The following is a 13,892-nucleotide window of genomic DNA, read 5'->3' on the forward strand; positions in this document are numbered from 1 at the left end:
TTTTGGGGGGCAATAGGCAGTCGCCTGAATTGCATTGCTTTGAGCCACCCGTACATAGCACGAGAGCTAGGCTTTTCCTAAAAATGTTTATAGGGGCGAATCTTAATCGAGAAAAAGAAATAAATTTAAAAATTTAAAAGGCATACCAAAATGTATTATGCACTAATGACCTAATTATGATGAAATGTAATAGGTATAAGGAAAAGAAACGACAAAGTATGAAACACAATCCAACTGAAAATTAACTTAATTAAAAGAAAATATATAAATGTTGACAACTTTCTCAATTGCGAATTGAATGTCTTTTGGTCATATTGGATAAAGTTACAACCACCGTTTCATTTTCCTATCAAAGATGCCGGGTCCATAAGTTGAAATATACATGTCTACAAGAAGGGGAAATTGCATCAACACAAAGAGAGTGACAGGAATACTAGCCAAAGATATGACAGGAATAACCATCGATGAATCTTCACCTAGCATAAGTAAAAGACCTGCAGAAAAGGCTATCATCATGGTTGCAATGGAGAAGAAAAGAGTAGAAAGGCCTATTATCATCTTTGTGGGCAAGGATTTAAAGAAGTCTTCTTCTGCATAACGTGATGTAAGGATTCCCAAGAACATCAATACAGAAGATGCAGAGGAAAATAGTGATAGAGCATCAGATACTATAAAGAGCCTAAACAGTTTTTTATTGAAGAATATTGGCAAGCCTGTGTCTTGGTTGTTGCCTCCTGGAACAGTAAACGCTGCAGCAAACATTATAGTAAGAATCAAAACGGCTACGACTGTGCATGAAGTTGCTGTATCCTTCATCCATTTCTCACCCTCTTTCATCAAGTCCTTGTGGTTTTTTGTAAACAACTCTCGTGGAGTCATATCATCATTATTTATAACTTTCTTGATCTTTGGATGGACAATACTCTCGACCTCCTAATTAATATGTAACACAAATTAAAGATAGTTTACCAAAATATTTATTGAAGTACCTATCAATCAATGACAAGAACCAAGGACTTCATCATGTAATTAATAAAGGAAGCGTAAATATCAACTTTAATAGCTTCATTGGCAAACCTTTATTGATTAGATTCAAATAAAATCATGACTTTCTATGGAACGTAGAGTGGAGGATATATTCATGTATGTGAAAGAAATAGGAAAAAATAAAGAAAATTAGTAATGATGATATCCCTACAAGTTTTTTTTTTATAACTCAGCTTTATCCCTACTAAAATAAAGAGTTTTTATTTTTTAATTAAATGACAATATCATATGGCTTAATTTAAAATAGATTATAAAATAGTTATATGAATATATTACTCTAATTGAATACATAGGACCTGAAGTACTTCGATCACTCCATTCACGGTTTTAAAAATTGATTGGTACTTTTAATTTTCCACAACAAAACTGAAAGCTAGAACCATAACCCAAACTGATCAAACCCATTGCAAAACCCGAGAAAATGATAACACAAAACAAAAGAAACACCTAATCCTACTTACCAAAAATATTTAGTGTATTTATGTGTGATGGAACTCCTAGATTTCTACAAATTTCCAGCTCACAAAGACTAATCGTGGGCTGATCACCCAATGAATTCAACCAAATGAGGAGTCTAGGAATTTCAATGAGATTCCTCATTTGGTTGAATTGATGCCTTATTACACCTCAAGTTTGGTTGTTTTCTTTTCCTATATATAATAGTCTTCCACACCACATTTCGTGTCAGTTGTGCTAAAATAGACACGGCTTGCAGTATTGAAGAGAGTATATCAGATAAATATATATAGAAAGTGAGAAAGATGACCTTAAACCATTGTAATTCTCTTTGCATTTGTAAAGCTGCACCTGGTATGCGATTAAGCATAACGGAAACTGGTGGCATCCCTGCCATATGTAATATATTGTTGCGGGAGTTATCTCTATCATAGGCCATGTTGTCCTTCACATCTATTCCATATATAAGACTAAAGATTTTGGCTTGGCGGCATAGGACAGCATACGAGAATATATTTCTTGAATCGCCATCATGGCTCCACAGAAGATCTGGATTCGCTTTCACTACATCGTGAACAAACTCAAAAACCCCTTCTTTGATTGAACGGAAAATGGCTTGATAAACGTTACCTTCAGCCCTTCCTTCCTCATCTGTTATTAAGATTTCTTTGCACATAAGCTGTAGAAGTTCGCGGGATTGCTCATGGGCCAACTTCATTTCATATAAATGCTCCATATCTTTGTCAACAATCATTCACAATTGACAATTTAATCAAATGAAACATTAATACATAGAAAAGGGGATAAAAAAGGTTAAAGAAATGAGATAAATTTGGCGAATGAAACTTACGTACCCAAAAGTTTAATGAGTTTTGAAAATGGTCGGCGCAACAGGGCTCCAACTACGTACAAAGTAGAAATGAAATTAATCATGTGAACACATTAGAAGATTGTTCAAATATATTATTCTAAAATACTATGAAATTTGCTCATATTCCCATCACGTAACGTAGGTAGCAAACACATATGTGAAAACTTATTTTGTAATCAAGTTTATTTGTCGTTTCATGCTTCCTCTTCTAGAGTTCCGATCCCCTTCTTGTCAACTGGCCTTGCAACTAGATAATTCATTTGTCGTTTCATGCATCCTCTTCAGAATCTCTTCAACATGTCCCATTGTCCGAATTTTAAGGAGCATGCGTGAATTTCAAACGTTACCATTTTTTGCAATCGTGCTACGAGAATCTTGGTTACATTTATAGTATATAAATTCTATACACTATACTATCATCCCACTAAATATGATGTGTCATATTTGTTACTACTAAATGATCATTTACTGTATGCTTCTTTATCATTTAATTAATGGTAATGAATGTGCCACACACCACTTAGTACGATTAAAATAGGATGAGAGTTTAGTATATAACATTACTCTTTAAGTAAATTAAGTAAATGGGCGGGGGTACCCGTGGAGCCAAAAGTCCAACTGTAGAATTGGTAGCCTACGAAGTTGCCCCAACGGACTCATACTGCAAGATTTAAGAGGAGAACGATTTGCTAATACGGTGCAAAGATTAATGAAGATTGCCCAAGCCATGAAAGCCTTGCAACGTCAAAATACGAAAAATGAAGTGCAGCTCAGAGGAGTGGAATTAGCTGGGTGAGGTGGACCACCCTCGACCGGCACATCCGTTCGTTATGGCGAAAGTTTTGGCGACAACTTGGATGAAATGAGTAATGTTAGGTCGGGTAGACAATGCATGAGTACTTAAGCTATGCTAGTTAACACCATAAGATCAGAGAAATGAACCTTTACGTGCAAAATATGATCCTTATTCAAGTTAACTACGTACGTACCTGATGATCTGTTAGTTTTTACTGCATCGCTTTGACGTCCCTCGTCTTTTTGAATTATCAAATGAACTTCATTGGTAGTCGTACCATTTGCCAATTGAATGTGAATACCTTTCAGATCATATAAATGTCAATGAATCACAAAATTAAAAATTATAAAATGCTTAAGCCTAATTATTAATGCATGCAATGCTTGCCTACAATGTCAGGTACGTGTGTATATATATAAAAAAGTAACAGAAATAAAAAAAAAATGGATTTTTGAAACCTTATTTTGTAACTAAGTTTATTTGCTTCCATGGTATATTGAGAGAAACTTATAATTAAGTTCATCGTTGTGTTCCAAATTTGGTATTCTTAAGAAATGACAATTGCTGATACTATTTTTTCATATAGTTTTCAAGTCCAATTAATGAAATGGATCATGTCGGCCATACTTCATGCTTCCTCTTCAAATCAATCTATTCAACATGTCACATTGTCCCAATCTTTATTGCCACACTTCTCGACCATGTCGTTCCTAGTAGGGACGTAGCACCTCGCCTTAATTGCCAGCTTGCCTAACTATCTCAACCTTCACGTGGGCCAAATTGACTTCTTGGGCTGCTTTTTGGGTAATTGGAAATTGGGCTCCATGGGCACAACGACCCATTTACCATATAGTTAGCCCCAAATTTCACTCCTTATTTACTTAAGGAGCATGCGTGAATTTCAAACGTCACCAACAACAAACGGGCCATTTTTTGTAATGAGAATCTCGGTTGCATTTATGGTATGAGAAATGATAATTACAATCAAGAGTATATAAGTGTCGTATAATCATTTTGAAAAAAATAAATAAATACATGATCCAAATAAAATAATAATAAACTTTTAATAGTGGAGCCCACTCTTTTTTAAAATGACTATACGACACTTGCGCACTTCACGACTGTATATAACATTACTCTTACGGTATTATCAAGCATCATGGGCATGTTCATCCTTCCTACTAGGCCCTGTCACCTCGATTATTAACTATTGGGCAAATGGGCCGTGGGGGCCCATGGAGCCGAAGGTCCAACTACAGAATAGGTTGCCCAAGAGGTCGGCCCCAACGGACTAATACTGAAAGATTCAAGAGAACGACGATTGGCTAATACGGAGCAAAGATTAATGCCGATTGCCCAAGCCATAAAAGCCTTGCAACGTCAAAATGCGAAAATGAAGTGCAACTCAGAGGAGTGGAATTAGCTGGGTGAGGGTGAAATGAGTAATTTTAGGTCCGTTCGACAATGCATGAGTATTTAAGCTATGCTAGTTAACACCACAAGATCAGAGAAATGAATCTGTACGTGCAAAATATGATCCTTATTGCAAGTGAAAACCTAGCTTAACTACGTACGTACGTACCTGATGATAATCTGTTAGTTTTTACTGCATCGCTTTGGCATCCCACATCTTTTTGAATTATCAAATGAACTTCATTGGTAGTCGTACCATTTGCCAATTGAATGTGAATACCTTTCAGATCATATAAATGTCAATGAATCACAAAATTGGTACATATATACATCTTGCAGCATTAATTAAAAAAGTAAAATGATAGAAGAAGCAGGATTTTAGAATTTTTTAGTGAACTTTAGTACTCGAAATACCATGATATTCGGCCTTGCAATATGTGAACAGAAATACTGGAACAATTTGATAAAAGAGAGGGAAAAAAAAAAAAAAAAAAAAAGAGTAAACAGAAAGAAGAGTGGGCGTATACTTACAAGAGGAGATCCATCGTTTCCAAAACACGAGACGATGTCCACTTGGGAATGCGTACTTCATAGAAGCCAATGCGTATACAGGGCTGAAGTTCTCTTTGTCCGGAGCAAGAACCAAACGTGGACAGCGCCGGATTAGATCCAAAGCAATATCTGTACGTTGTGTTGTACATAAAACAATAATTAAAAAAAAAAACCATATAGAATTAATAATTGCAGTGGAGATTATATATATATATATATATATATATAGTTTGACGTAGATCAAGTTGTTACGTTCGTACCTAAAGCTCTGGTATATATAGCTTGGGTACAAAGTGTTGAACCGCTCCTGCCCTTTTCTGGAATTAGATCTTCCAGCGGAGTGAGAGAATAAAGATATCGAGCCATTTTTATATATCCATTTGAAAGAGCCAGAACAACTGGAAGCATTTGGCTCCCATTGCCTTTAGTTCTTCCCATGCTGACCAACTTTTTGTTCTTTCTGAGCATGCACTTCGCCATCTTGAACTGTCCACTATATGTTGTCTCCAGTAGAGCTGTGTCACCGAAATTGTCTTGTACTTCCAAATCATCTTCCGACAGTAGCTCCACCAACGCTTCCACAATATGGACATGTCCCGCCTCAACAGCCAGGTGAAGAGCAGTCTTGCCCAAAGTAGTAATTTTTGCGCTCTTTGAATTGGGTTGGAGCTCAAGGAATTCTTTTGCAGAATTCCAATCACCACTTTGCAAAGCCTTGTGTAGTGGCGCATACCCCACATAGTAGTCCGCGTTCCAAGTATCAAATAAGTTTTGCCTTCCTGCGCCAAGTAAATTTCCTTGTTTTCTTATAATAAAATGAAACGAAACGAAACGAAACTATTTATTCATTAATTCAAATCTACGTCTCTCTCCTAAATTCCTAATGATCACTTGGAAAAAATAACTGTAAATAAGTCACGAAAATTGCTCGAATATCATATGAATTTTCAATCAACGATCAAACGTGCAATGAGTTGCTTGTCAGGAAAATAAGCTCGCAACAAAACGGAGAATTATTAATTAATAACCTAGCAAATATATGAGTTGTGTAATATTCTCATCCGATCACAATGTGTTGTCATTAAAATCATTGATTTAAATTCTGACTTATTTCAACTTCTAACAAAGGAAAATGTCAAGACTACATTGTATTTTGCACATATTCGATTCATATATAGTGAATTTCTCTTATAGACTGTGGTTGCAGGCTTGATTAATGTGAAACCACTCAAGTATTAGTCTCATTTTTTTTTTTACAACTTCATTCATTTTCTCTATAACGATAGTTCAACACTGTCACCACCAAGATTCGATCATTTGATTACCATTGACTTTTGGGTTGGAAAGTCAACATTAATGGTTGGCGTCTTCTTGAGATTGAGTTGTTCCTCTTTGAGAAATGGTCGCATGACCCCGGAGAAATATTAAAAGAAATGAAGAGCCAAGTCCTCTCATCAATCTCTTCATGTCTATCTCCTTTCGTTATTATTTCAATTTGCCCATGAACATACCGTCTTTGTAATTTAGAAATTATAACAACTAATCCTAAACCCATGGGAAAGCTCACCAAAAGAACTCTGCTGGTCCAAGACCATTGGAGTAACTCGCATGAGGCAGCAAGGGACGTGGAGTACAGTGCTCGCATGCCGAGCTTGCCTTTCTGGCATGCATGGTAAGCTCCTTGTTTACTTGAGCTCTAACATCTACCCTCATGGTGAGCTCCCCATTTCAAGGGAGCTCCTCCCATCTCCCAATGAAAAGCCAACAAGAGAAGCGAGTGCACACTTGCACCCGCCTAGGCGGTCAAGACTAATACATATGCACATCCGAACCATAGTGCTATCCTGTTATGGCACAAAACATTCAAGTGCTCGACATTCGCATGTTTTTCATGACTGATCTTATTAACGAAGTATTAAATTGCATTGCTATTGATCACATATTGACATGCCTATTGCATAACTAATTTGTTAAATATTTTAACATCAAACATTAATATTAGGATCTTCAATCTGAACCACAATATCCAATTAATACAATTATACGAGTTAGAAAACATACCTCTCTCCATTGTAACTTGATGGAGAATTGACCTGACTACGAGAGAATGATTATCACACTAACAACTTTTCATATGAGTTTCACCTAATATCTAGGGCACAATTATGTTATAGGGGAGAACTATTAACCATCTGTAATTGAATAGATTAATTTCTTGGCCATCATGGAAACCCTAGTGTGGTTTTAACCCATTATAACTCATTAAATAACCGATTTGATATGGACTAGTACAAACGTATTGAGATATGGGCATGTGGAACATCTAATTAGAATAAGCCTCTTATATTCTCCCATTTTGCCCATAGACACCCATAAAACAATATTTTGCTTTAGCTAGAAAGAAGATTCTATTGGATTATTATATTCACGTTCAATTTCAAAAGACATTCTTAGCCCAAAATGCATAGTATGAATTCATTATATCAATGTTAAATTAGCTAACAATGCGAGCCAAGGCGGTCATTTGTTATATAACCAATAAAAGTATCTTCATGTACTACGAACAACACTAATTGTAACTTCATTTATCATGATCTTTAAAAGGGATTTCTTAGGCTAATTGATATAATGGCTTGGGTTGAAATTTATGTCCATTTCAAACATTATCTTCTCATCATTCATATACACCATTCAATGTACATATAAAGTGGAAAGAAAAAAATAACCATAATAGATACCCTCAAGTGTCAAAAAAAGGTTTAATATATACAATGGATGTGGCTGAACAACCAATATTTGTGGATTGGTGTTTTAAAATTCTGGAATTATAAATGAATCCGAGGAAGATGAGGAACCTTGTGGTGGAGTAGTACCTTTGTGGTACGTTGTGCTTGGGCCATTGTAAACTTGAGGCACCCAGTGGACTAAATTAGATTGGGTTGCGTATGGGTGCATACGGGCCCATGTATTTCGATTCTTTTTAACCTATGGTTTGGATTATAAAATTTTGTTATTTAAGTTGGTTAAATATTGGTATGGTTTGATTTTGTTATCTAGATTGTAATTCTACTACTTTTTTGTTTTGAGGTTTAGATAGTACACTGTAAAATATCAGGTAAGCAATGCTCCTATGCTTTTGCCCAAAAATTGGTCTTTCTTGTATACACACTCAGCACGCCTAGATTAAAAGGGAAATATTTTACTCGAAGGGACCTCCACGAGCCAATCTTTGGGAACATCCTCAAGCCTATCTTAGAGGCTTCTAGCCAATCTCGATGGTCCGCTCGAGTATATCACATTCACCTATAGTAATCCTACATGCCTCCATGGCTTATGCTTCTATTTTATATCTTGAACTTGTTTAAAATAGAGTAAATAGCAAAGAAAAGTTCTCTATGCTTTTAGTTCAGTTCATAGTAACAAGAAAATTGCTCCTTAAAGGTAATCACAAAATCTTGCTTTCACAGTAGAATTTAGTGAAATTTGCCAAAACTTTGCGCAAACAACAATAGACAATAAAATAAAAAGAAGAAAACATCTCGTTCAATAATGGGCATGTCATCATTTTGTCTTCCTTGTCCCTAATTGTAATCTTATGTTTTTTTTTTTGGGTTCAATAATGTTAATGTTGCTTTAGAGAGAGACAGAGAGACCTGGGTTGTTTGCGGAGCTACTTGGTTCAACCTTTTGATCAGGTGTAATCATTGATCCATCCTCATGAACATTACTGGATGGGATATTCAATGAGTTTCCCTGCTCAGCCACTGGGTCATAACTAGCTCCTTTCGATGGTGGTTGGTGCACTAATTTAGGCAACATTTCCCAGACAGTTTTAGCAGAACTGATATCATTGATCTGAGATTGTATTTCCACCCCACATGAAATCTGAATTGCATGCAAAGCTGCAGCATTCTTCTTCCTCCAAGCTTTGAATTCCATTGCATCATCTTCTGGTTTTGGAGGTTCTGTGGTTGTTTCGAAAATATCCCAAAGATCTTGAGCCAAGAGATAGTTTTTAATGCAAGCACTCCAATTCATGTAATTGTCATTTCTAAGAACCTCAAGAACAATTGTGCTTGAGAGCATACTTGTAGCAATGTTCAATCTGTCAAAATCAAGAAATATATATAAAATTAGATGAAACTTGAAAGATATATAGACATCATGACACGCATTTCAATTTCCTGTTATGGATATAAATAAGTAAATTTATCTCTTCCCTTTGACTTAGGTCTTTCAGGATAAGGATTTTCACATGAATGGTATTTGAATAGAATTCATGAATTTGAACCTTGACCTTTCAATTCATTCTAAATAAATATTCCATTTGTTGTGAGCATCTGATCCGCACGTGAAATAGAGTATTAATAATATGTATTTTTATCACCATGCCGGTGCTAAATGATACTGAAAGATGATAGAAAATGGTAAACAACGTTGGCCCTGATCTTCGTCTAGTGTATTTCAATTTATATAAAGAGGACCTATGTTCTTATTACTTTATATATGACCTTTTCCTTACAAAGAGGACCTATATAAAGAATAAGAAAACAAACCTCAAACCCTGTCTTGGACGAGAATCAAGGAAACAAGAGAAACATATTGCAAAATCTATGAAACACTCTTTGATGATATATTTTCGATGTCTACTAGTCATGTTGACCGTAGTTATTATTTACTACTATTTGCTATAATAAAATCAAGAGAAAACAAATGTGTGGATGTGGACATAGTTTTAGGGTTACGAGGATTTTCATGGTTATTGAAATAAAGGTTAATTAAATATTTCAGGTTTTAATTACGAGTATGTGCTTAAGTAGAAATTTACACAAGTTACATGCCCATTTTAAAGGTTGAGGAATGATATTCGTTTGGCACTGTTGTGGAAAAATTTAGAGAATGTGTAAAATTAAGGTAAGCAGTGCTCCTACGGTAAATTTTGCCTAAAAGTGACTGACATTAATTTTTGTAAAAAACTTGCATATTTTGTTAGGAAAACTGTCTCAATTATTTGTTGCACTAGTCTCTATATTTAAACATTGAAATGTGACATTTTATTATGGCTGATGTAGACATGAATAATTTTCGTACTATATTTCTCTATGGCATAAAATGTGAATATGAAATCTAAAACGTTGGTCCGATTCTATGATATTATCTATTTAGTATACTATTTATGTTATTGCATTGTATCTGAAACCCCCTAAGGTATAAGATTTTGTTCTGTCCGATTTCTAGCCTCGCCATGAGATATAATAGTGGTCTCTCATTTCTTGCCCCGCTAGGGGATATAATAATGGATTCTAACCCTACCATAGGAAATAATAGTGGCCTCTATTTTGAGTGCAATTACTTTGGTGATTTATGTTTTGCTTTGCTGTCTACAAAATGCACTCATTTTGGTGACAAAACATTTATTTACATTTTGTTTGGAACATGCACAACTCTGTCATGGGAGTAAGCATGAATTCTTTTTTGTTTCTGATGTTGTTTAGTATGTTTTTGTGTAAGCTCTTTTGTATATATTATTTGACAAATAAATGTTTCAAAAAATATCACTACTATTGTTTTTTAGAATTGTTTGTTTCCACATTCTGTAGCTGGCTCACGTTTACACACTATTATAGGTTTGCTACCTACTGATTCGGTGGACTCACCTTTTGTCCACTATTTTTTCAGATACTTGGTGGTTATAACAATTGGAATAGACGATACATGACAGGATTATAAGAGAATTGTGGTATAAGTGGGTTAGTATGAGTTCAAAGATTTTTCTTACAATGTTTAGTTTATTCTATTTGGAAGAATTTTTAAGATTTGACTTTGGAGGATAATTATGTCTAAGTTTTATATTTTATGGATTTCATGTTAAAAGGTACACCCCGATTATGCATGGGGCTTGACAAAATATGTACGAATAACATGGTAAAGTAACATTACCCTTGTAGAACTCCTTGCATAAACTCAAAAAACTATCATATTAAAGTTTAGTGACTTTCTTCCAGATAACAAATGAAAAACATAAAAAATAGAATAATAGTTAGATCACTTCAAAGAAACGATAAGGAGAAAAAAATCAGATTGAAGCTATGGGACTTCACTGATGTTACCTAGAATGTGTAATGGTCTAACAAGAAGTACGATAAGAATTAAGGAATTATTGTAATGTCTCAAATTTAATTGGTATCAAATGGTGGTGAATGAAGTGTCGTTTTAGTTGGGTAGAAGAAGTTCTTACAACTCTAATTATGATCTTGATTAATTCTTTGGAATATAGGGCATTATACTGTGGTCCTACTAAAAATGACACTTATTTATTGGAAACACTTCTTTCTAATTGGTGACTTTGCAAGAGTGCCACTAGAGAAAGGATAATCTTTAATGTAGAATTCATGATTCAAGACGTCATCTGTAGGGAATTCCCAACCATCACCCGAGATGAAGAGAAATTTCCTCTGCCAATCCTTGGCGTGGGAATACTTACGCTTTAACTAAACTATTTTATTGTGAGACCTAAAACTACAAAGGTTCCTATCTGAGTGTCTAAATCCATGAAGAGAAAGGAACTCGTAAGCCGTGAGATCGAGATATTCATCACCTGTATGCTCCAACACTTGCCACCAAAGAACGCAACAAGCCATTAAAGTCCTCTAGGCATTAGGCACTAGTTAGGCCGGGGCAAGTTCCAAGACATCTAATACGTCACGGATAGGTCATACAAAGGGCAAACGAAGCCCCATCACAAACATGACCACATACAGGGCAACAGAAACGGCCATACCTCTCACTTTGACAGCATCGCGGCTCTGATCAGGCAATCCTAAAGTCACCGCATCCGGGATGTTGAAGTTGTCCCTTGCGGCGTTTAGTTTGCGACGGGAAATGGTTGAGGACCACTAATGACCCTAAAAACTTGAGCGAGGAGCATTTTCCCCTTCCCTTATAGGGTTAGCAATGGCTCCTTCAGGACAAACAGGGGAATCGCGAGGTCGTAAAGAACTTGCCCAAAGAAAGGAAGCCATAGGATTGCTCTTATAGGAAGCCATAGATTTGCAGTGAAGGCTGAGAGAGAGAGTGCGAAGAAAATAGAGCGGTTGAGAGAAGAAATGAGAGAATCGAAAGAGGAGAAGTGGAAAAGAGAGTGTGAGAAGACTATAAATACAAAAGGCGAACACAAAATGATGTTCTGACAAAGGGGCATAAATGATAGAAAACCCAAATAACAAAGCAGCGCTATAATTACAAGTCTCATCATACTGAGCGTGATGTGACTTTGCGGGTTAATTGGAAGGGGCTTAATACAACTTCGAAGCCTATTAGGCCACTTCGCAGGCCTGGGCTACAACTCAGGTCAATAACCCCACTCCTGAGAGCTCAATACATCTCAACTATTGAAAGAATAACCGATAGAGAATCTTCTGGACAAGAAGAGCTATCTGATCATTTAGATTTGATTAAGCTTTCCATCCCAAGACTTGAATTGCAAATAGTAGATAAGCCCAGTATCACATGGTAATAGAAATCTCATGGGCACTATATATACATATCACCCAGGTATGTGAAAATCATGTGATTCATTTGTCTAGAAAAGGAGATTCTTATTGTGATCACTAACTTAGGTATCAGAGACGTTCCCCAAAACCCCCAAGCCACTTGACCTTTTGGCTGCAGGTGATTGTGTGTGTGAAGTTGTGAAACACATCCATAGTAGATATGATCGATTCTTAATTGATGTGATCAATGGATGAACATATTAACCAGTCATACTAAAGATAAATGTAAGAATTATGCACAAAACATATATGCATGATATGGTAAAGTAACACAACCCTTGAAAAACTCTTATAGAAACCTAAATTGTTGGATTAAAGTTTGGTCACTTTTTTGCAAATAACAAATGAAAAATAAAAATCACTCTAATCAATTTGATTAAAATAAATTCATAAATTAACATAACTTTACATGAGACTCAGTTGGATAGAAGCCGAAAGCCCAACCTTAGAAGACGCCTAGCCTTAGACACAAAAATAATGTCGTTTTATGCTCATATAAGGCTACGTTTGGATGTTGGGGTGATCTCAAATGATTTGAGAATAGTAATGCAAAAGTAGTGAATAGTTTGTGAACAATAGTGAAATATTTGTGAATAGTAGTGAATAGAGTAGTGAAGTAGACCAAACACTGTCTAAAATTATTTTATTTCCCTTTTCCCTCTACCCCGACGTCTGTCTCTCTCATTTCCCCTCTTGCCCAGCCCCCGCGATTGCTCCCTCCCACTCTCTCTGATTCTCAGTCTTCCTCTCCTTTCCTTCCCCCACTCTCTAGCTTACTCTATCCTCTCTCTCTCTCTCTCTCTCTGTTATAATCATGAGGGTTAAAGGTTTACCCAAATTAGTATCTAACAGTACTAGAGCTTTTGAATCAATAGTTGAGTTTTTAACAATTGGTATTAGAGTAGAATTACATCACGAGTTCAAGTCGCGGAGGAGGTGACCTATAGGCTAGATTAAAATGCCTTGATACTATGTATGTGCATAGTGTTAAGTCATTGAGTACTGGAAGCATGGTGAAATGTTATGATTGTGAGGGTTAAAAGTTTAAACAAAATAATATCCAATAATTTTAGGCCTTTTAGATCAATAGTTGAATATTTAAGAAAAATTATAAGATGCCATAAATGAAATAATAGTACAACTTGTCATAAATTTAGGCCACCTCGAGGTTGCGAAAACCTCCTTACAATGTTGAAAAAAATTC

At 35.7% G+C, this 13,892-nt stretch overlaps 1 protein-coding gene across 3 annotated transcripts in view; it reads right to left on the reverse strand.

Annotated features, from left to right (window-relative positions):
• Positions 1-235: 235 nt before the first annotated feature.
• Positions 236-13,892, reverse strand: part of LOC108990281 — a 655,370-nt gene continuing 641,713 nt past the window's right edge. For 2 of the 3 annotated variants that reach the window (XM_035691900.1, XM_018965242.2), the window contains 8 exons: positions 8,789-9,240; positions 5,396-5,914; positions 5,115-5,264; positions 4,753-4,863; positions 3,364-3,471; positions 2,358-2,405; positions 1,814-2,241; positions 236-933 (listed from right to left, as the gene is read on the reverse strand). In XM_035691900.1, coding sequence (XP_035547793.1) covers positions 325-933; positions 1,814-2,241; positions 2,358-2,405; positions 3,364-3,471; positions 4,753-4,863; positions 5,115-5,264; positions 5,396-5,914; positions 8,789-9,221 — 2,406 coding nt within the window. In that variant the 5' untranslated portion in view covers positions 9,222-9,240 and the 3' untranslated portion in view covers positions 236-324. The remainder of the gene's footprint in view (positions 934-1,813; positions 2,242-2,357; positions 2,406-3,363; positions 3,472-4,752; positions 4,864-5,114; positions 5,265-5,395; positions 5,915-8,788; positions 9,241-13,892) is intronic. The other variant, XM_035691899.1, reaches the window with a different exon arrangement.

The sequence above is a fragment of the Juglans regia genome, chromosome 7 (assembly GCF_001411555.2).
Source record: "Juglans regia cultivar Chandler chromosome 7, Walnut 2.0, whole genome shotgun sequence".
Classification (NCBI taxonomy): Eukaryota; Viridiplantae; Streptophyta; class Magnoliopsida; order Fagales; family Juglandaceae; genus Juglans; species Juglans regia.